The sequence below is a fragment of the Dermacentor variabilis genome, chromosome 2 (genome assembly GCF_050947875.1).
Source record: "Dermacentor variabilis isolate Ectoservices chromosome 2, ASM5094787v1, whole genome shotgun sequence".
NCBI lineage: Eukaryota > Metazoa > Arthropoda > Arachnida > Ixodida > Ixodidae > Dermacentor > Dermacentor variabilis.
Genome location: NC_134569.1, coordinates 11,922,571 through 11,945,257, shown reverse-complemented (window position 1 = coordinate 11,945,257; position 22,687 = coordinate 11,922,571). Strand labels below are relative to the sequence as shown.

The following is a 22,687-nucleotide window of genomic DNA, read 5'->3' as shown; positions in this document are numbered from 1 at the left end:
CAAGTGATGGACCAATTCATGCTAAAAACCTTCAACTGATCCTTTTTTTATCTGTAACAGGCACATTGACTAGTGTTGTCAATGCTTTTCTGTGCACTGCAGTCCCGGAGGAAAGAAGTTCCGCAGCAAGCCTCAACTGGCACGCTTCTTGGGTGATGCCATCGATCTGAGCACTTTTGATTTCCGCACGGGCAAGATCAACTCATTGCTGCTGCGCAAAAGCCGTAGGCAGCGAGGCACTCAGTTTGACTATAGTCGAGGCATCCGCAATGATGCCTCTCTTGTGCCTCCTATCCGGCAGACAGCCTCCATCTTTAAGCAGCCAGTCACTGTGGTACGGTCGCAGGAAGGCAAAGTGCGCTCAGACTTCAAGCATGGCCCCCCAGACAAACCAAAACAGGTACAATGTCATTCACAACACATTTGCTCTTTTAGTCGCAAACAACTCTCCTGTGGGCAGGTGTAGCCCAGAAAATCATTTTGACAGGGCACAATAATCTGTCCTGAGTATCCCTGGCTGTTTAGAGTGCCATCTAAGTTCCATTGAAGCCTACGTGGCTGGCATCTGTTGCACTGCTATGACATGATGATGGTGGTGGTGGTGATGCATGCATCTATGCTATCAAGCTAGTTCTTCAAAACTTACTGGTGCATTTAAATATTTAAATGCCTTTTACACAAAGGTACATTGTTTTCAATAGAAAGTTCACTTACTTGCATGCTTTTCCATCCTCTGTGCCACCAATCTTCCAGCAATCTTTTACTAGTCTACTTGGCCACGGCTGCTGCATTTCGATGGGCGCGAAATGTGAAAGCACCCATGTACTTAAGGATTTAGGAGCACATTAAAGAACTCCAGGTGGTCCAAATTTCTGGAGTCCCCCACTATGGCATGCCTCATTATCAGAAAGTGGTTTTGAAACATAAAACCCCATAATTTAATTTTTACTAGTCTACTTAGCCGTTTCATTTATGTTTTCCCTACTGTTCTTAAAGTTGAATGTCTCGATCAAGCGATCTACTTCTACATTTATCGCTGGATGGATGCTCTTGACATTCTACCAGAATGTTCTCAATGGCGGAATGAAGCATTCATAGGCCCCTCTGGCTGGTGTAGTATGCCTAAGCTTTCCTTGTTTCTAAAGTGGTCGGACTAGATTCAAAGCTTTCATTGTCTTCTCACTGGGTGTTCTTATTTCATTTCAGCTTTTCTGGGAAAAGCGGTTACAAGGTTTGCAAGCATGTGACCGGGATCAAGAAGCCCTTCAAAGTTTTGAGCTTCCCAGGAACATGAAAGGCAAGTGAGCCTTTGTAATATAGACTGGTAGCAGTAAAGGAGATTTCGGGCATTGTGATAGTCTTCACAGTCTAGAGGCCTTACTTGTCAAGACCATACTACAGGATGCCCCCGTACACTGGTGGAACAGCTGCACAAATTGCGCCAAGAGCAGTCCCCTGCGCCATCCTGTTCCAAAACGACAATAGAGAGTTTTGGAATAGGGGCCCCAAAGAAATAGCATCGAAGACACTGCGAATGTGCGAGATGCAATCTGCATTTGTATTTTACATCGGGCATGCTAATTCACAGATTTAGCAGGAGCCCCTAAAACTGCCCCAAAAGCTTTGCGTAACAAACGTGGCGGCACCGATCGAAGCGACGGCTCTAATCTAGCACCGAACTGGGCTTGATTCGTGGCAACGCGTGAAGTTAGTAAGCTAGGAGAAGTGACTGCAGTTATCGCTTTCTCTCAACTAACATGTGTAGTGAAGATTGATTCATTAGATGCCGCTGATTCCGAATTCTATTGTCAATTTCATGGCTCATAGGCTTAATTAACATGGCTGGTGAAGGCGCGTAAAATTGGTTACTCAAAACTAAGTGTAACAAATGGCTTGCTGCTAACAGAATAACTTATAAATTGTAATGAAACACGAAAACACAAAAGTCAGAATTACTCTTCTTATTATAAAATAATATATTTGCTTGCATGAAGCACACTGCACATGTGCAAACGCCTGTTGCAAGTCAAATGGTAGAAGCAGAACTTGTATATTATAGAAGCTTGTATAATAATTTTTGTTTTATATGCCTCATTGATGTACATAAAACCCGACTCTGTTATATTTATTGACTATTTCAGTTAAAACTGGAACCATCTTGTGCACAGACGTATGTTCGCCACTGCGCCAAAAATGCTTTACTCTGCATCAAAGCAGTGCTTTGCCTTCACCAGGATGTGCGCCAAATGGTCAAATGGCTGTTTTGCCACTGCCCATACCATTTACTGTGCACTGCCAGCTACTAGATATAACGCTGCTCAACATGCAGCTAATTTTAGTCAGCATTCTCTTGCAGTTAGTTGTTGTTTCTCGTTGTTAGTGTGGTGAAAGCGTTAATTAGTGTGGAAAGAAAAAGCCACCTTTGGACATAAGTGGTGGCAAACCTAACATTTCAACTTGGTATTGTGTAGTCCTAGAGTTGGGGGACATTGCCAGGAAAGGCACGGTGTCGTCGACATGGACTAAAGACACAGTCTAGTGATGGCTGGTGACCTGGGCTTCTGGGTATTGTGGAGGCCCAGAGTTGACAGTTGCACCATCCCCGAAACTGTGAATAGTGCAACAGAAAAAAAAGCCAGAGCCCAGTTCTTATGTTCCTTTTATGTTAGTGCACTTCCTGTTTTGCCTATAGCAGGCGTGGCCCAGCTGATGGATCATTGAATAGCTGGTGGATTGTTGTTGTGCAGGTGTGGGCCCCAACGTCAGCCAGGAAACCCTTCTTCGGAGCATAGCCACAGCACTGCACATGAGTGCCCAGCCTGTCACAGGACAGACTGGCTCACGTAGTGCACTCGACAAGCATCCGGGCATCTATCTCAACCCGGACCAGCCCCTGGTTCAGGTGCTAAGGCATGACCCTGCACGGTGAAGCACTTCGAAGGCTGAGCATGCTGCTAGCTTTTCTGCTTTGCATGACTTCAGGTGCTCCCCAGTCTTCCCTGGATGAGAATAGGGTGCAACAAGTTGTGCTGAATGTCCTGCACAGATATAAATGGCTCTTCCACCAGCTAAACCACTGGCTCATTCACTTTTACATTTCACTGTATGGCAGCACTCTGTGGTGTATTTTGTGTAATACCACATCTGGACTAAAAATTGACAGTCACTTAAGTATCCTTACATGAGTTGAATGCGAAGGCATTTTGGCTTCACTGATTAATTGCTTATGTCCAGATATGCGACATCATATGTTGTCACATGTCCTTCACAACTCTACCTTAATCTACCTCAAAGGGACACTAAAAACAAATATTAAGTCAAGCTAAAGTAATAGGTTAGTGCTCGAGAAAGTCTAAGGCAACAATGTTATCACGAACAGAGCTTTAGTAATCCAAGAAATTGAAACAAATGCAGACTATCCCGATGACGAAGGCATTCCGCCTTACAATTATGTCACTAGTACTCAACTACTCCTAATAAAAGGATCATTGTATAGCATTGTAAAGCGAAAGGAAATGCTACTTGCACAGTTCCGTTGGATTTTTAGAAAAAAGAACTCATTGACGTTACCTGTGACAATGATGCAGGTGGTTGAAAGGCTTTGTTTTCTCCACTCTGCACCGCCTGCACTGTCACATTTCACTAGTTTCGTTATCGCGTAGTGCTGCGTTGGTTTTTCTGGCTCACGAAACTCGCACAAACTACAAGTTGTAGAGAATGTCACGTCCATGCCATTTTACCAAAAGCAGCTGCAGTGGTGAATCCAACGCTCTGTCTTGGCTCAGTTTCTCCATGGCCGTGCATTTGCGTTTTGTGCAGAAAACTGTAGCGCCGTCTGTCGGGTTCCATTTTACTCACTGACTGCAGTAAAGGCCAGCAATGGCATTACAACGTCGTCACTCCCCACTCTGAGGCGAGTGATTTTAATTCCACTAAAGTATGCGGACCCTTCAGATGCAATTTTCTCGTAAACTAAGATTTTTCTTGGCACGAAACAAGCACTGCGAGGTTCTGGAATGGTATTTCAGCAGTCCACGTCGACTTAGTTTTTGCCTTTAGTGTCCCTTTAATGCACCTTGCTCTAATTTGTACCAACCTTAATCCACTTTAATCAACCATAAACCACCTTGCTTTTATTTGTACTAACCTTAATCCAGCTTAATTGACATTACTCCACCTTTATCCACTTTAATCAACCTTGATGCACTTTAATTCACCCTCGTTCACTTTACTTCACCTTAATTCACTTTACTCACCCTTAAGTCGCCTTACTCTAACATTGCAGCCAGACGTAGCGTTGGGGAAGCGTGCTCATCTTGCACCCTGGAGGCCGGGTTTTGATTCCTGCCCACACCCATATCTACCAAATTTTATTTTCAAAGCCATTAATTTACTTTATTTACAGGAACCTCCCTGAGAAATTTGATGTCAATATGAGCATTTTTTTACTTGTTCTTACTCTGCGCCGTCAGCCATATTTTTCCGACCATCGCATGATCCCACCGAATTTTCAGCCTCATGGGACATATAATGCTTTCACATTAAAGAGAAATTAGGGCTAGTTGGTCTTGAGTAATAAATATAGGTTGTATCAGCACAGCTATTGCCTCCAGAGGCGGTGAAGGAGAAGGCTCACGTGCATGTAGCGCAAGTATAGAATATGCTAGCTAACTCGACCTGAACAGTCGCAGTATCGGCTGCTCCCAAGATTCTGCGGCACCTGGCTGACCATTGTAAATCATCTTGCCGTTGTCACCCACTAATTGGTAACGCCAGACGACCGAGTCCAGCCATGCCAGTTTCAACACACCGACTCTGCCAAGGCGAGAGTGACGGGGTTTCACATGGTCTGGTGGAAGTCCCGTAATTGTAGGGTGTTTGGTAATTCTACATAGATATGCCGGACGTCTTATTCATCCAGTTATACAGCTGCATCCTTATAAACAAGGTTCCAGGCTCTGGCTGCATTCCAGGCTCCGACTTCTATAAGAACTTGCGGGCAGCCGTCCTTGCTCACTACGCCACCTCGAGCGCTTGGTCACAACAGCTCTCGCCATTTGAACCGTAGCGTCATTCCGAGTCTTGTCGTCCCACATTACCTGTGTCCACCTGTGCCGATTATCAGCATGCGCCGGCCCCAGTATCTGCTGCTTGGTCCGTGAGCTGTCTCCCCATTTCAAAGGCAGCTGTGTGACGACTCTTTCCAAGGAATTCATTGGGTCAAACGCAAGTGCTTTTGGCTTCACCACGGCCCACCACTCTCATTCCTTGGACGTTCCCGCAAGTTATTTGCTTTCCATTTGGGGGCACCTCACTCATTGCCGATTCAGAGGCTCTCCCACCGACTCCACTGGGTGCAAATTTTGCTCTCGCAGGCACGGCGATGCCATAGGATCAACCTTGGAAATTCCTTCAGTGACCACCACAACCCTAATAATATCGACATTCGAGATTTTGCTGCAGGCAGCAGCAGGCGAGCCTTCTGATGTACTGTGCTCGCACCTTTTGTGGATGCATTGCCTAATGAAGTTTTGCAGGAGCAGCTCTGCCATCTGGCTTCTTCAGCATGAGAATCTCTATGTCAGCGTGAGTGGCCAACATTTGCACTATCACCACGCAAGTCGCAGGCTGCCAGACGGTCTTCTTTCAGAGCTCTGACTGCTACCAGGCACGGGCATCTACGAGAACCTGCGGCAGGTCGTGATTTCACACTATGGCATCACTGTTGCTGCGCCTGGCTCATAACCTACGCTGCCGGTGCTGCCTGGTACATCTTTCTCGATTGCAACTACAAACGACGACAGCATCTGCTTTCTGTACTCCTCTGATGAAAGCCCTCGCAAATTACGCACCAAATGAGCAGTGGCCGGACTGGCCACGCCATCTTGAGACCAAGGTCTTGCTGGTCGTCACAATGTGGTGCCCTGCACAACCGTAGCCACACCCAAAATAGTGACGCAGCATGAATCAACAAGGGCAATAAGGCACAGCGCTACTTTCAGTTCTCCGCCACTGCCGCCGTTGCATGCCGTTCGACAACACCATCTTCTGCATTGTTCCCTTCGATAGCCTGAACGCTGGGCATGTTCCAAGAACCAGCCAATGCGCATCAACTGTGCTTGCCGAGTTACACCGCACTGGGGGGTGTACACATTGACAATGCAAAGACGATGACCTCAACGCGCAAGACAATGGACCCTGTTTTCCAGACACTCTCAGCCACAACCGCCAGAAAGCTATTTGTGCCCTTCGCCGCAACACGGACTTTACCTGGGCTTCGCAATGGACACAACGAATTGCCACTTATGTATATAGGCTTGCAGTCTCTCTTCTTTCTATACACATGCCTTTTGCACATATTTCAATCGCACTTCACACTAGAAAGGGGGTCCTGCAGTGGTATGACTATTGCCTCCAGAGCTGGTGAAAAGGAAGACGGCTCACGTGCATGTAGCATTAGAATAGAACACGCTAACGCACTTGACCTGATACCGCAGCCGCTCCCCAGAACACGTGGCACCGTGGCTGGCTGGTCTAAATAAACAGTGGCTACGGTAGCTACCTCCTTGCGCTGCTGCCCACAAGGTAAATCACAGCGCATTGTAGACAAGGGACGATTGCAGAAACCAGACACACTGGGGGCTGGCTATTAGCATAGCAGACACATACTTACAGGCAAATGATGTACAGGATGAAAAGCCACGCCTTGGTAAATTATTTCAGAATGAATTGGAAGTGTGTATCTCGTATGATTTTTCTAACAAGAAAACAGTAGCATGGTCTGTCCCCGTTTTTGGGGTACACAGCGTGCACATTGCACCTTGGTTTGCCTCACCAATTACAAATGGCACCACTGTTTCTTTTGCTGTATTAGGTAACTATTTGGTTCTGCATCACCACAGGTGACGTTTGCTTCTGGCTTATTCTGAACAAAATGGCCAGAATATGGTACTAAAGGAAATGGATATGCTGAACACTACTGCTGTGTGGAAGGCCTAGGGATTCAGCTGGAAGTCATTTATACCTGTCTCCTTTCACGGGATCATAAATTTTGCACTTGTGGATCACAAAGCTGAAGTCAGAAATGCCACTTACTAAATAGTTTCTTTCGTGGTAGTGATATGCACCAAAGGCATGCTGCTACATCAGATCACTTGTTAACTGCACTTCTTTATTTCCCTGCTTTGCTGAATTTGCTTGCAAGGCGTGCCTGAAGCTGGTCTTCTTTGCATGCTTATCTCTTATTCATCAAATGCTGTGAGCCTAACATTCGATGGCGTTAATGGTGTCATGCTAGGCTGCATTCACTCCCTGTGTTCCTGTTTAGTTTGGTGAAGGAGTTGGGTGGGAAATTATGTCGGAATTGGCATCGAAGGAAGACTAAATAGCAACACCAAGTTATCGTTTTAGTCTTGTGAAGGTTCTTTAATGACGTGATTTGCACTTATTTGGTGAGAAATGTTGCTTAATAGCTGAGAAAATGAAAAGCAAGATACTCTGAAGTACTTTTTATGAGGAATCAATGTTTCATTTTCATTCAGTATTTAATTATGGCTGAATTTAGCTTCTCTGTTATGAAAAGGACATGGCATGAAAATGGCCTGCTTCACCCTTCTAACTTAGCTCATTTGTAACCTAGCCAGTTGAACAAACTTTCAGGTAGAATGCGCATATTGAAATAACTTTTTTGTCCCCTTTCAGCCTTGTTTCTTCTGCTTACAGAAGCAAAAAAAAAGAAAGGTTATATATATATATACATAAGAGGACTTTACTGATGTTTCAGCCGTATATATATATATATATATATATATATATATATATATATATATATATATATATATATATATATATATATATATATATATATATATATAATACGGCTGAAACGTCAGTAAAGTCCTCTTATTTTTCCTACATGCGTCTATTCTTTGAAACATTTCTGTGCCGGATCCTTTGATTCTATGCTTCACTGATGTATATATATAATCATCTGATACTTGATATATACTACTTGTGTAGAATAGAAAAGTATACAGTTGATGCATTCCACCAATACTGACCTATGAGTCTAAATATTAGAGGATAACAAAGAAACTTCCGGAAAAAGTCTAAGGAATGCTCACTGAATAATCAAACAAATGAAACATAGTCGAGGTTGCTAGAGGATTATGTGGTGTAATGAGATGAGGAAATTTGCAGGCGTGGGATGAAGTCGGCCAATGCAAGAGATGGGTACAGTTGAACATCGTTATATTAAAGTCGCATTATGACATGAAGGTACAAACCTTCGCTGTATCCCATCTTTGTATTTATATATTTCTTACACGCTAATGTTGGCGAGAAACGTTCTAGATTTGCTTATTGTGTTCAATAATTTCTTATTTTTGTGTTTTTTCTGTTGAGGTTCGACTGTAATTGGAGATTATTTGAAAATTTCTCTATTCAAACATGTCTTTACACAGCTGGTTGTGCAAGTTGGTTTAACATAATACATGTATGATGCGCTTAACAGGCAGGGACAACAGAAAGGACAAGACACACAGTGCATAACGCATTGACACACTCGCATTTCACTATGTGTGTCTTGTCCTATTCTAGTGTCCATGTCTGCTCAGCACATCGTATGTCCATCACACTCCTTTATTTGTAGGACTTCTGCACATGCTCTTACGATCATTCTGCCTTGTCATTCTTGTTCAGAGCGTGAGTACATGGCATTAAGCGCAAACTGTGATGTGCAGGCCCTGAATGTAACTGACGAAGACATCCGGCGTCAGGAAGAGCAGGTCCATCATGCCAGGAAGAAGTTGCAAGAAGCCCTGGCTGATCTGCCACCCTAGCTGTGTGCTTCATGTAGCCACACTGCACAGAGAGAAGCCGATAGTAAATAACAATGTGAGTGTTCCGAGTGTTCATTGCCTCTTTAATGTTATTGCACGCTTAATCTGATAAGTATTTTGTAGAATTTTTTAAACCAGTGTAGGCTATTTCTTTGAAATTCCTTTGAAATTCCTTTGAAATTTCAAATTTGAAATTTTGAAATTAGTGCAGTTGGCCATTTTTAAAGAGTTTCATGTCAGCATGGTGTCATGTGCAAAACAATGCGGCACTATTTTTGTACACAAGTTAATAAGTTAAAAAGACCATGCCCTGCATCATGTGCTTAATTAAAGGGTCCCTGAGATGGTTTGTACAAATTTTGTAGATGCGTAAGATAGAGCTACAGCGAAAGTTAAGCGTCTCATATTAAAAAAGCTACGGACAATTACAGGTTACCCTCGTCCCTGGCCATGCTTTTCCTCCTCAACTCGTTCGCCGAGTGATCAGGGCTAAGTTCTGCCTTCACTGGTTCTGCGTCAGGATGTGACGACGTGACGTTTACTTCTGGTTGTCTTGGAGCCAGGGCGTGAAGGCTCTCCAACCTCTCCGCTAGCCGCCTGGTCGTCGATTGCCCATGAGAGCTATCCAAGCAGCGTGTGTTGCAAACATTCTGTCGTAGCGCTGAGCTGTCCCATACTCTGCTAACTGCAGGCGAGCTGGGCATTTTGGTGGGTGGGCGGAGACGTAAACTAAAGCCCCTCCATACTGCTAGTGCTGTGATGAAGGAGCATTAGTGTAGATGCACGTGAGTGGCCTGATTGGCCTGCACGGTATAGCCGCTTGGTGGTGCAGACCTTAACGCGCCAAACACAGAGCCACTGTTGTTGTGACCAAGTGTAAAACATTTCAAACATCTATAAATACAACATGTTCACGATTGCGCTCCTGCCAAAGATTTACACCAGCAGCAAAGCATAATACACTTGCTTATATTAGCTCTGTGTTTGTCTGGTGGAGCTCTGTGAGACCAGCGCTGCACCATGCAGGCCGCTCATGTTTGCGCCTCTGCTCGTCCGGTAAAATGTCCACTTCGCTTGCACTTGCAGTTACCCTCTCTGTTAAAAACTCTATTATGGTAGTAAACCTCTTTGTGAAGTGGCAGCCGCAAATGCATAAATCCTCGTGCTCATCGAATGCAGACAGTCTGATATGCGGCGGCCACTCCTCTCACCTGCTGCTTTGCAGGAGGACACAATGTTGCAGCTGGATAAATCACCGATCGCTACGTTTGCAGCCCACAACGCAACAAGGGCAAACCATGTTGATCGCGAAAAGATCTAGACTAACACTGACCATGCAACTCGCATCGACACCGAGCACATTGTAACACAAGCAGACAACACTTGCTGTTTGCCGGAAGTGCTGAAGGGTTACGAACAACAAATGTGCATAATAGTTGGAACGTTCGTTCATTTGTTGCTTTAAAAAAGAAAGCAACAGAATGCAAATACACAACAACAATTGATAACTACCCATTTGTTGTTCGTAATAGTTGTTTGTAAAAAATTATTGATGACGCGACCTGGGTAGCCAACTGGATAGCTCAATCAGCTGAAGTTGTATGGGCAATACGCATCAGTTGGGGTGGGGTGGCTGAAAACTAGGGGGAGCTGCAATCAGTAGCGATATTGATTTTTAAAACCTTGTGATAAATTACACACTATACGCGGAGCGCTTAAATGTGCCTCTTAATGATCAGAGGGACCTACCCTCACGGCCCAGTACATTTGTACAACATTGTCAAAAGTGTTTCAGGGTCTCTTTAAGTGGGCTTAGGGTGCATTTGAGGTTGAACAAGTCTAAGCAGTGTGTCTGCACTGTTAGTCTGCCCATGTGACTATGATGTTGCTTTCTGCTCTCTTTGCAGCTAAAACAGGAAGTCATTGTAACAAGTCACGTCCAGTTTTTTTTTCATACATTATCATTGGCCAGGTAACAGGGGTGGCTAGTGACTGGCTACTTTTTTTTCTTTAGCAAGTGCTTTGGTATATATCTTTGAGTGACCCTGTTTGCTTTGAGTGGTATCAATTTGACGCTTAGGTCCTCTTTCAACATGCACTGGAGTAACATTCCATTATAGGAAGGATGAGGGGCAGCAGAAATATGGCACAAAGCATATCCCCAGGAGAAGCTACAGTGCTGCACCGGAGTGCTCATTATTATGACAATGTATCATCAATAACTAAGTAAATGGCTGCTCAGTCCTGATTAAAAGCATTTGCGCTTGAATGGGCTGATATGAAGTGCGACAAAATGGTGATGATGAGAGAGGGAGCTACTGGCTTCAGTCTGCTGGATGATCACAGGAAAGTTCATTTTTCTGGAGGAGGGGGAGTGGGGGGGGGGGGGGGGACGACCAGCTCTCCTAACTCCACCCATGTGTGTGTTATGTAACGGTGTATTCGGACAGGACCGTGCGGGAGACAAAGCAGAGTGGTAGACTGTCTTTTGGAGCTGTGACCTTTGCACCAGCCTGCGTGAATATCACTAACTTTTCCCCATGTAAATAGTTGTACATGCATTTATGCATCGGGCTTCTTCGTAACATTTGGCAGACACAATGGGAGTGCAGCTGCGCTCGTATTGTGTACTTCCTTTTGTCTTTCATCCGGGTTGTGCTGCCCACCCCTAGAAACATGTTCAATCACCAACTCGCCCAGTTTGCCATGTGAACATACAGCAACATATTCATTCTCAAGGCATAGGCTATCCATACCATTACAAATAATTGTTAGTTGGCTACCTCCTTCTCTTTAAAATATAATAAGCTTTGTCCTGTGTATATATTTAAATATATTTTGTCAGTGCTTAGTATTCACAGTGGAAACTAAAAATAAGCGTTGAAGTGAAAAAATATGGATGAAGCCGGTGCTTCTAATGTGATTGTCCTCCTATTGTCATTATTTGCAGAAATAAAGTGAAAGTATGAATTTAAAGGTGTGTATGTCTGTGCCAACAATGACGCAGTAAGCTTTTAGCTGCAGTAATATTTTAACTGAAAAGGTAGAGGCAACTGAGAAGAAAGCTCAAATGATGTGGGTAACAGAACTTTGGTAATGACGCTTAGGGAGGCGGGGCTTCCCCCAGAAAACTTTTGAGAGGGCTCGGGCCCCTGAGTCCCCGCATCGTCGAAGCCTATGTAGATGATATTGAATGGCTTAATCACTGGCCTCTAGCACATGCCTGATAATAATGCTAACTGTCCTTATGTTTTTTTGGTTTCTCAGTGTAAATGCAAGTAATAAATTTTTACCTCTTGTTCCAGATCAGGTTACATCTCGTAAACTGCCATAGCATTATCATAGCTTTTGCTTAAATGCTAGCTGACTTAAACTCTACCCAAGAATTATGTTTGCAAAATGTCCACAGAAAAAAAGCAAGAAGCACTTAAATGGACTGTCTACTATTTTTTAGGGATCTGTCTTGTAGTGCAGCAGAAAACCTACAATTTGAAGTGTCTAAACGTGCAGTGGTTTTTTGGAAAGCACATAGAAATTTTTAAAACAGAATTTTTCTGTCTGCATAGTCTCTTGTTAAAGCTGTGTTCTACAGGCGTGACAACGCTGATTACTGTACATGACGGCAATCACGGAGGCCGTTCACCATGACTCCATTTGGTCAACATGCGCGAGCTGGAAACGAGAAAGATATTACTCTCTCACAGAAAGAAAAGTTAGATGCGCATAAAATACAATTTTGTATCCAAGCAAAACAACTTTCCCTGTGTGGCTTTTTTGTTATTGTGACCATTTATAGTCGCACTGTTTCACCAACGAGCAATGCCACATGTTGTTCTTGATCCACTTTCAGAGGCAAATTAAAAATAGAATTCTTTGTTTATGGAGTACAAGCATGCTTGTTTTTGTCAATGTGACACACAATTTTCTCATTTCCACCACAATCCAAAGACATGTTCTAAACTTCTGATATGCAGACAGTCCTTCAAAAAGCAAAGAAAAAATGTGCTTGCCTCACACAATGTTAGGAAGGAGCGTGATCAGGCTGGAAATGAACTCAGTGATAATTCACTTGATAGAATTCTTACCATTCTGTGCTCTAAAATATGGTTCATTTATACATGTCTCTGGCATTCAGTACAATTGTTCCAAGATGTAGCATTCAGTATTTGAAGCCAGTTGCATTTCAAGTTTACTCAAAAGATCTGATGGTATTTGGAAGAGAACAGTGCTGTGGTGGAAAATGCATGCAGTAGCAAAAGGTACTTGCCAAAGACTGGACTAAAAATCTGTGCCAAAGTTCCTGCACTAGAAATATCTTGCTATTCATGTATTAGAAACTCCCTCAAAGATACAACCTATTGAGTTAGAAGACTTGCAATTATCACTAGCTGTGTAGCTGAATAAAGTAGCAGCATTATGTAATTGTGCTTTGGTTTATTTTGCAGTGAATGGTGCCTAATTTAACTTGTTCTCACTTTCTTGTTCCCTCGTTTCCAGGGTGGCAAGGATGCTAATTTTGATCCATTTATACCAGCAAGCTGTGGCAAAAGTGCATAGGCGCTCATCAGAACAGATTCATCCTCTCATGACTAATAAACCCGTTGTATTAAAAGGCAGTAAAGAAGCGTGGTACCATTGTTCTTTCTATGGCACGAGTTTACCTCTTTTTACCATGACAGATTGTGCAAGAGCCAAATAATAAACATAGGTGGAAAAGTCACTGATCGTAGATTATGTCGAAGTGGAGATGCCTTATGAAAAGTAAAAGTTGGGAGTGAACACTGCAGAATGTAGGACACTGTGAAGAAACTAGATATTTTGCACTGTTTGCTTCCAAGTGTTATGTACCAACTAGCTCACACGCCCAAAAAAGTACCGGTTGATATAGCCAGCTATATGCCAAGCATTAATGAGGAATGCCTTTTACAGAAGTGTTCTACATTTGCTCTTCATCCCTGTATGCATTGAAAAAGATTTCCCTGACTTCTTGCACAGGCCGAAAGGTGCTGGAGTCATTGACTTTGCAAAGGTATCATCAGGTCAGGGGCCACTTTCATCAATAATCCGTCAGTATTGGTTCAGAACCAGCCAGTTGCTGAGCAGAGACTCTAACTTCATGAGGAAAAGCAGACTATTGAAAAACACCTGGTGTCATCTAATGTCTGTTTTACATGCAAACGAAGGCGTGGTGGTGGTTGCAGCGGCTGAGCAGCACTGCAGCGCGTAGACACACCTTCGTTTCACATGCTTTGTTTTGTCATGACGCATGCTGCTGTGATGCACAGTGTTGCTTATGGAAAGCGCCCGTGAGCAGCGGGTTTCAGCGATATTCAAGAGCTGCGCCTTGCTACACATTTCCATGTTTTGGCGTGCTTGAGCTACAGGCTTGATCGGTGTACTAAGTTGGTGCTCCACTTTCGTGCTTGTAAACCTTGCAAAAAATAAAAACACGGTGCATCAAATGGTTAACACAAGTTTTTTGTTCACATTTATGTCTCTTTTAGCTCTTTATAGACTGCATCTTAAAAGTCTTGCTAAGTACACGCACACAGAATTAGCCCCATGGAAGCAAATGAATGGGTTGGTTCATATTACCACGACTTGGGCTTGAAGCACATGCACATCTGCCAACGGCTCTTGTTTACGAATGCTGCAAGGCATTCGGCCGCCATCTCGGCCACCCGGATGCAGAAGGCCTATGGACGGCTTTCAAAGAAGCTCGCATTCCTTTTCGCCTCTAGGCATCCGAGTAGAGAGGCGGCAGCCCTTGTAGAGCTCGGGGTACATGACCTTCTAACTGAAGAAACAAGACCACGCAAAACTATGAACATGCTAGCTAGGAGCAAGAACAAAAAAAGACACCTACATGCGCTACGAACAAAACGTATGGACTGCCGTTTCGTCTCGCCTGTCCGGACCCATATGGGCTCACTATCGGGGGAAAGAAAGAAGCAAGAAGGGGAAAACAGCACGTGCAGACAATTTGGCTTCAAAGAATCGAACTAAAAAATTACAGATGGAAACAAGCAGTAATTCTGATGCACCAACAGGCATGGCCTCTTCGAGCGATGCCGGCATTTACTTTATGGAAGCTTCCATCTCTTGCGACGACGAGTACCTTCAGCTTCAGTTCGTAATTTCTTCCCAAAAAACCTTCCACTTATCTTGCCGAGCAAGTGGACACTGCACAACATGACCGATGAACAGCTCATTGTAGACCGGGCGAGACACTGCAAACTAGCACCGGACATCGTCTACTACAAATGTCATCTGCTAGAACCGTCTGCTTGAGTGGGCGAGTTCCCCGGTTCTCCACGCCGCCCGCGCTTCGGCCACGTGATAACATCACTGCCCAAGGCGCTCCGCCATTGGTTGCTGCTCTCGCCGCTCGCGAATTATCCCAAATATTGCAATCGTGATCGCAGCAGCGCGCACCACTCATAATCTTGGGCAAACAGAAACCACAGAATGGTTTACAGACACCATGCTTTTATCGAATACATACAGTGAATGCCCACTGCGTGCAGTCGTCGCGATGCAGTTCGAAGTCGCTCGAACCGGCTTCCTGCGTGAAAGTTCGGCACTCCCTGAGCGCGAACTATGCGAAATATGTTCTTATGGTGGGCTGTCTGTATAACGAAATGGAGCATAACAGAAGGAAGCCTCAATGTAGAGATTGCACAGGTTGCTCGTGACCGATTGTGCATCTGCAGGCATTTCCACACAATGTTTCGCTTTCGCTGCGAGCGCGTTTTCGCACGGTGACGTGAACTTTAGGCAGCAGAATATGAGCATTTGACAGTACACAAGCAACCATTGTTCTGTGGAAGCTATCGGAGCTTTTCAAAAATAATTTCATTATAACTAGGGACTTTGACGCCTACGGGTACTTGTGATGTCCCGTCACGACGATTCAATATCTTCTTTTCTGTTTCTTCTGAATTCTTGGACATTGCAATATCACTGTTTCTTAAGTTGCATCGCAATATATGTTTATCGGTCTTCTCAGCAAACAATGTCCGCTATTTCTTTTTCTTAATCCAGTATACATTCACTTTTTGGTGCTAACACAAACATGAGCATATGTCATGCCTTTTTTTAATGTGCTTCTTACTGTTCCCTTTCCATTTCAGTGCACTTACCATTATCAAGGATCAACACGTTCATAGATTAAAGCTTCATGACATTAACCGGGCAGCGCACGCGGGCGAACGCCTCATTGTGCTCTTTCTGCTACTCGCTGAACATCGCCGCCCCAACGCCGTAGCAAAAATCTTTGCAGAAGTGCTTGCTGCACACACGAGTTGTAGACGATGGCTGCTTGCCGATTCTAAGTTGTGCAATCTAAGCTTCATGCAGCTTCTTGTCCCGCAGGTACGTGCGAGGCTGATACCTGGCCCCATTGCGTACGTGCAACACCGAGCAGTAGCCTATCATGTTGGGCACTTTCAAAGGCAGCCAGTATCTATTATAGCGCTTTCAAGTGTTGTCAAGTAGACACCCGAAGTGGGAAAACCTCGGCACCTAATCAGAACTGCAGTACAGGTGGGGCTTGAAACTTTCGTTTTTAGGTTGCTTCGATCGGCGCTTCCGAAGCAGCCAACGCGGCCGCTGTGTCCACGTGATCCCTCATACCACGTCACGCTGTCAGCAGCGCCAGCTTTTCCAGTGGTGTAGCTCGCTCCCAATTGGGAAATGAGGCTTGCTCACGCGACGGGCACCGCATCGTTTCTGGCCCAAAATCGCTTGCATGTGAAGCAGGTTTAAAGCAATGATTGAGCGTTTCCGGGGGTCCAGAGGCTGGCCTGGTTGAGAAGAGCATTGATGACATTGAGTCTGGCCAGGTGTTTCTGACTAATGCTAACTCTAGCCTTGCTAAAACATAACTAAGCAGACAGCTTTCAATAAAAAAAATAAGATGTAAAAAGCAACGTCTCAGCAACTTCACTCAATTAGAAACGAATCACATCAGACTTCGTGAACAGGTTTGTTGTCTTCATTTCAATTGAAGAAATACTCAATATTAGGTTTCCCTTTTATGTGTTTAGATTAATAGCAAGATTGTTTTACATCAAGCAAATACTTTCTGGGATGATGCTTGTGAATTTTAAGTGTTCAAATGTGCCTAGGAGGTATCAAGCAGTTTGCATTTGTTTAGTCCAAAGTGCTCTGAAATCTGTATTTAGGTGCTCCAAAAATTGCTCCAAATCTCAGTTCATCAGTGGCGCCAGCGTAATATACTCTGCAGCTGTACACATTTGTTGATTCTGAAGAAGCAAGATATGCGGTGAAAGTAAGTTTTCAATCAACAGTATTAAACGGTGCCTGAGAGTTAAGATGAGACATATATACCCGAAAGAAATGTTTATTTTCTATCTAAAAGGGCAAGACACATTGAGAATAAGAATAATCAATCAAAATAAATACATATCTTGCGGAAACTTCTTTAGAGATAGAAAAACATGAGGCAGAAAACGAAGTGGGCTTCACCCCAAATTTGCACAGGCAGCGCTCATCGTCTGTGGATTACAGGTGTACATTTCATTTCCTCTACATCACGTGTGTGAAACTACTGCGGCCAGAGATTTTGCAGCGGTCTGTCTCCTCTAGCCAGCTTTCAAAAGAAAATGGGTGGCATGCCAAGCTTCTTCCTCGTCCTGTATTCCTGCTCTAATCATAAAAAAATGACGCTTGCTGTTTGTCATTGAGTGTTGGCCATAGACATTCAGCCAGAAAACCTATCCTTAACACTGAAACTAGGAAAGAAAAAAAATGTTTTCTCATATGCTGTCTATAAGCAATACTTGTTCATAAAGAATTAAGGTTTGAAGTATGCATTATGGCATCATTATGAGCACTGTTGTCATTATGAACTTGAAATGGGGAATTTTGTCGCTGTATACGGTCAGAATACCTGAAATACTGTACAAAATTTTTCTAGCTTGATTCCAAGAACCTAGTAGCACTGCTGTTCTCGTGGTTAGGACAAGTGTGGTGTTTCATGTGAACTATCTGGCCCCAAGTTTTCTTGGACTTGGTGCAGCCAGGAGTCGTTTGCGTTAAATCAAATTGAGGGGTTCAACATATCGAAGCCACAAGTGGGCTATCATGCAGGACGCCGTAGTGGGGCACTATGGCATCCCATATGTTTGATCACATGGGGTGCCGTGGACATAAATCTATATACACAAGCATTTTGCATTCCGCCCCAATTGGAATGCGACCACCGGGACTAATAATCAAAACGGAGACCTTCTGTTTAGTAGCAGGACGCACTGAATCACTGTGGCTGGTAAGGGTCTGGCTGGTAAGTCTTGATGTGTTTCGCCTTTTCGAAAGCTTGGAAACACCTTCTCTATCTTTGATACCGTGGCTGGCAGCATTTTGTCTTACTTTAACAAGAAGTGAACTTACTTTTCTTAAAGGATGCACATTGGGCTAGTTGGTAATCCATGATGAGCAAAACACTTAATGCGAAGACCTTAGCACCATGTATATGTGCGCTCTGTGTCATTCGTGTGCCCAGTATCGGTTGTACTATGCCTAATTACCTTTCTCGATGAGTTGTATGGTAAAATTGCCATAGTGTATTTCCTTAACCCTTTGACTGCCAACTTTTTTTCTGACTTCTACACAGCACCTGCTGGGTTTTCTTCGCGTTTTGGTTCACTGGACATTTCATGCTTGCATGGAGGCTAGTTTTTTGTTACCATTTGTCCCATTTCAGTATTTGTGAACAGCTCACAAATTTCTTCGTCTGTCATAGTCCGGACGGGCGAGAACATGCCACACTGCTCATGGCCACACGTGCCATTTCGATACTAAGTCCCGGCCATCTTTAGACTTTTTTTTTCTCTTGTTGGGCTCAGTGTACATTTTATGCTACATAGAGACTGGTTCTCCACCATCGATTTCTTCCGATTCATAATTCATTAAATACTCGTACATCTCTTCGCCTGTCAAAGTGCGGACGGACCTGACGCACTGGTTCGTCATGGCTAGCTTGGTGTGACAGAGTGATAAAGCACTGAGGCAGTTGCTTCACCTGCAGTCAGAAATTTAACTTAGAAGATTTTTGTGTGTCTAGATGACTTCTCCATAGATGGTACAGCCGATACGCAATGCTATTTTTGGCACGGGTTGCTTCTGGAAAGGTAGGGAGTGCACTGAAAACACAAAACGAGTATACTTGGGAATGGCAGTGGCTGTGCAAGGGTGGGTGCTTATATCTTGAGAGTGGAAGTCGGAAAGGTAAGAAACACACACATTCGTTTCTAAAAGGACAACTTTATTGAGGGTGGTGCCATTAATATCTTTCAAAAACAATAGCCAGCAGCCTTTATACCTTTCACTGCCTGATCCAGTGACTGTGGGGCAATAGTATACATGCACTGACAAGCTCCAAAAGTGCAGGCACAGGGAACTTAGGAATTATCAGAATATCTGCAGACATCATTAGCACCTTTTTCCTGGGATTTCTCTGCACTTTCAGCAGTGCTTCATCTTGTTTTGTGATTGCAGGCGCCAAGAATGTTTTTTTCATTTTTTTCTGTTCTTGGACGTCATCTTAGAGCTATGCGAGTGTAGGAGGCAGAATTTGTGGCATGGCATCTTCGGCATCTTTTCCGTCTACACGTGAGTGAATTTGAGCTGTTCTCAAATGTTTTGTTTGCGCACTGGTGATACCCAAGGCCAGGAAGATTTCCATTGCTAAAAAAGCCCAGACTGCTTTAGGCCCCTCCTTGAATTCTTAGAACCTTGCTTACATTTCAGAGCGAAGGAATAGGTGTACTTATTGATTTTCTTTGGCGGAGAAATACTGCCATTAGTTGATCATGCCTCCTATAATTTGGGGCTTGGAGATGGACTTTTTCCTTGTGGAATATTTTCTCTCCCTCATTTTCTCCTCGTGGAAGCTTCTGCATTCTTTAGAAAATTCTAAAAATGCAATACAAGAGACCTGTTGCTCCTGACTGCACAAACTGATGGTTACGACACAGAAGTATATTTGACTTCGCATGTTTCACTCCTTGTTCTTAACTCGTACTGTCTGCCACAGGTAGCAGATGACGTGCACTGCTCAGCACCATTCTTCTAACTGCAGCATCAACTTTGTGTCATGATTTGGAGAAATAGTGAACTACGCTTCAGACATATCGGTCGGTGCACCTACTCATCTAGCCACTGTAACTGTTTGCTGCCACCGTCATTTCGTCTTCCCATCGGACAAGGGACACCAGAAACATTTTAAGATCGAAGATAAGGAAATTTTATGTACAAGTAAGCATCAAACATGCCGAGCACTGCATACATGTTTAGAACCTGGTGAGGGATCGGGAACTTGGTTTTAAGAGTTCGGTTGCACCTTCCTAACCACCTCTCAACAAATCACAATGTAGGATTAGACTAATTGCAATCTGAGATGCATACATTTGTTTGTCGATGTTTCCATTAACACTGTCAAGAAAAGAAATAAGAGGGACAGGAAAGGCACAGGTTGTGATTCTGAGAACCTTTAAGATAAGATGGCTAATTGTCACGGAACCAAGAGTGCATGTCTCGACCAGAAATGTCTGTAGGCAGTGGTAACAAGAGCTGAACATTGTAAAGTTCCACCCATGATGTGAATACTTTGATTGATGACAGTGATTGTTGGAAATGTGGCTATTATTTCTTGACAAAGAGCTTCTGGAATCAAACGTTTTTGTACACTTAAGTTTCTCTCTCATTCGCCAACATGTCTCATGAGGGGAGCTGTGCGAGTTGTGCTTAGATCTGTAATTGCCACGTATCAGTGCGAGCGCTTTGGATGTTGGGGGATGCAAAGGCATGTTACGTGTCCATTTCAGAAACACCTACACACTGGCCTGTGAACAAATGTGGGGACTCTACAAATTTATAAAATCATTCTATAAACAGTGGCTTGTGAGCAAAATGATGTATCCTGCAGGCTATCTGGCGTGCATTCATGACTTGAGTACATCAAACTAATAGTTGCTCTAGTAAATACTAAAAATATACTAATTAGTCCTATTTTACATTTCTTCTTAGTCTATACTTTTCTCTATTCTGTTCCCTTTTTATTGCATCCCCACCCCAATTGCTGGCTGTTGGTTAGGTGTCTACCATTGCCAGTGTGGTCAGCAGAATTCTCCTTTTCCTTTCTTTCAACAACCACAGATAATACTCTTTTTCTACAATCTGATGTGATGACCAGCCCTGTCTACATATGTGGTTTCAGGGGAAGAGGGCGCACTGGCCAGACAAGGTTTTGGTCGAGGAGGCCTGGTCAGCCATCCCCTGACTAGGCCACTGATGCTCATGTAGCTGTGCATTTGTAAACAGCAAAGATGAGCTAGCACCTTATGCAAAACGCCGTGTCCAAGGAAAATAGGTTTTTTTGCACAGTCTGACAAAAGTGTATGGGGGAACATAGAACACTTGGAGAAAGAGAGAACAGGAGCTATAGCAAAGACAGCCTGGTAGCATTTCTACACAAATGTCCTTTGAAGTATGTTAGCCACTGCCTTCTTATCTTGTTACTAATCATAGTTGAGTGAACTGATATTCTGTGGCACCTTATGGGGATAGCGACATAATTGACATGGCAAAAAGAGGTATGGTGAATGCACTGCAAGAGAAAAAGATGTCACCTTGTAGTCACTTGCCGCTGAGCCCAGTGGCTATGGTATTGCATTGCTGAGCGCGAGGTCATGGCTTGGATCCTAGCCATGGCAGTTGCATTTCGATGGGGGTGAAACGCTCGTCTACTGTTAGGTGCACGTTAAAGAACCCCCACTGATCAAAATCGATTCAGTCACTCCCACCAAGGTGTGCCTCATAATCAGATCATGGTTCTGGCATGTAAAACTCCAGAATTTTTTTTTCAGTTGTGATTATGCTTGGAATGGACCATTTTGAGATCATGGATGGTTGTCCAGCAGCATCCAATTGTCAGGTTTGCATTCCCTCAATCCAATGCAGGAAGTAATGTAGTTGCATGCAGGCTTTTCTGATGCTGAATAACTGCATGCAGCAGACATGTAGCACTGCCGCACCATCTCTTTTCGGATTGAATCCAGGGTATGCAAAACCATCATGTGAAGTTATGGGACGAGCAGTCCAGTGGTCATGATCCTTAGTAGTATGTATACAGCTAATTATGTAGTAAAACGGCATATATAATGTCTATGCTTGTTTCTGTATGTGGGATAGAATGTTAGATTCATGAGAAGGCATTAAAAAAAAGTTCAATCATGATGGTAGAAATATTAATTGCAATAGAGTTCATGTAGTTCTGCTACCTGAAGAAATTGAATGCACATAAATGCTCTTCCTTTTTTAATGCGTGATATGCGAGTTTTCTTGGGGTTTTGGTCAGGGTTGAATTCGAATGCACTTGATTTGCTTCCAAACAACGATGTTTGCCCCGCCCCCACCTTTCTTTTTTCTGCAATTGCAGAAGCTTTCCGAGTTTGGAATCTGAGAAAGAAAAGAAAACAATTTTATCGCAGTCACTATAACCTGCCTTCCGATTCAGAAAGTGCATCGCAAACTTCATTCTGTGACCTCCGCATTGCTTATCTAAATTCCAGGCTGCGTGGCGATTTCAGCTTTCTTTCTTTTTTTTTTTTAGAATTTCCATGCTCCGAAATCTCTGCAGTCGACTGTACTACGAGGAGGCTGCAGATTTCTTTGATCATATGTAACTTTGTTCATTTTATTCTTGCAGCTTGTGACTGATTGACAGGAACCATTCTGGCCTTTAATACACTGTTGTAGAATGTTTAATAATAGAATAGTTTTGTTCTGAAGTTTACATCCTCACTACACCACTTTATGAGCTC

At 43.7% G+C, this 22,687-nt stretch overlaps 1 protein-coding gene across 3 annotated transcripts in view; it reads left to right on the top strand.

Moving 5' to 3' along the window:
- The window catches only part of MBD-like (methyl-CpG-binding domain protein 2), a 73,237-nt gene extending 59,750 nt beyond the window's left edge, over nt 1–13,487 (top strand). For 2 of the 3 annotated variants that reach the window (XM_075679621.1, XM_075679620.1), the window contains 5 exons: nt 103–400; nt 1,207–1,297; nt 2,748–2,902; nt 8,742–8,895; nt 13,338–13,487. In XM_075679621.1, the coding sequence (XP_075535736.1) occupies nt 103–400; nt 1,207–1,297; nt 2,748–2,902; nt 8,742–8,840 (643 nt within the window). In that variant the 3' untranslated portion in view covers nt 8,841–8,895; nt 13,338–13,487. Of the gene's footprint in view, nt 1–102; nt 401–1,206; nt 1,298–2,747; nt 2,926–8,741; nt 8,896–13,337 lie in introns of those variants that run through there. The other variant, XM_075679623.1, reaches the window with a different exon arrangement.
- The last annotated feature ends 9,200 nt before the right edge of the window (nt 13,488–22,687 follow it).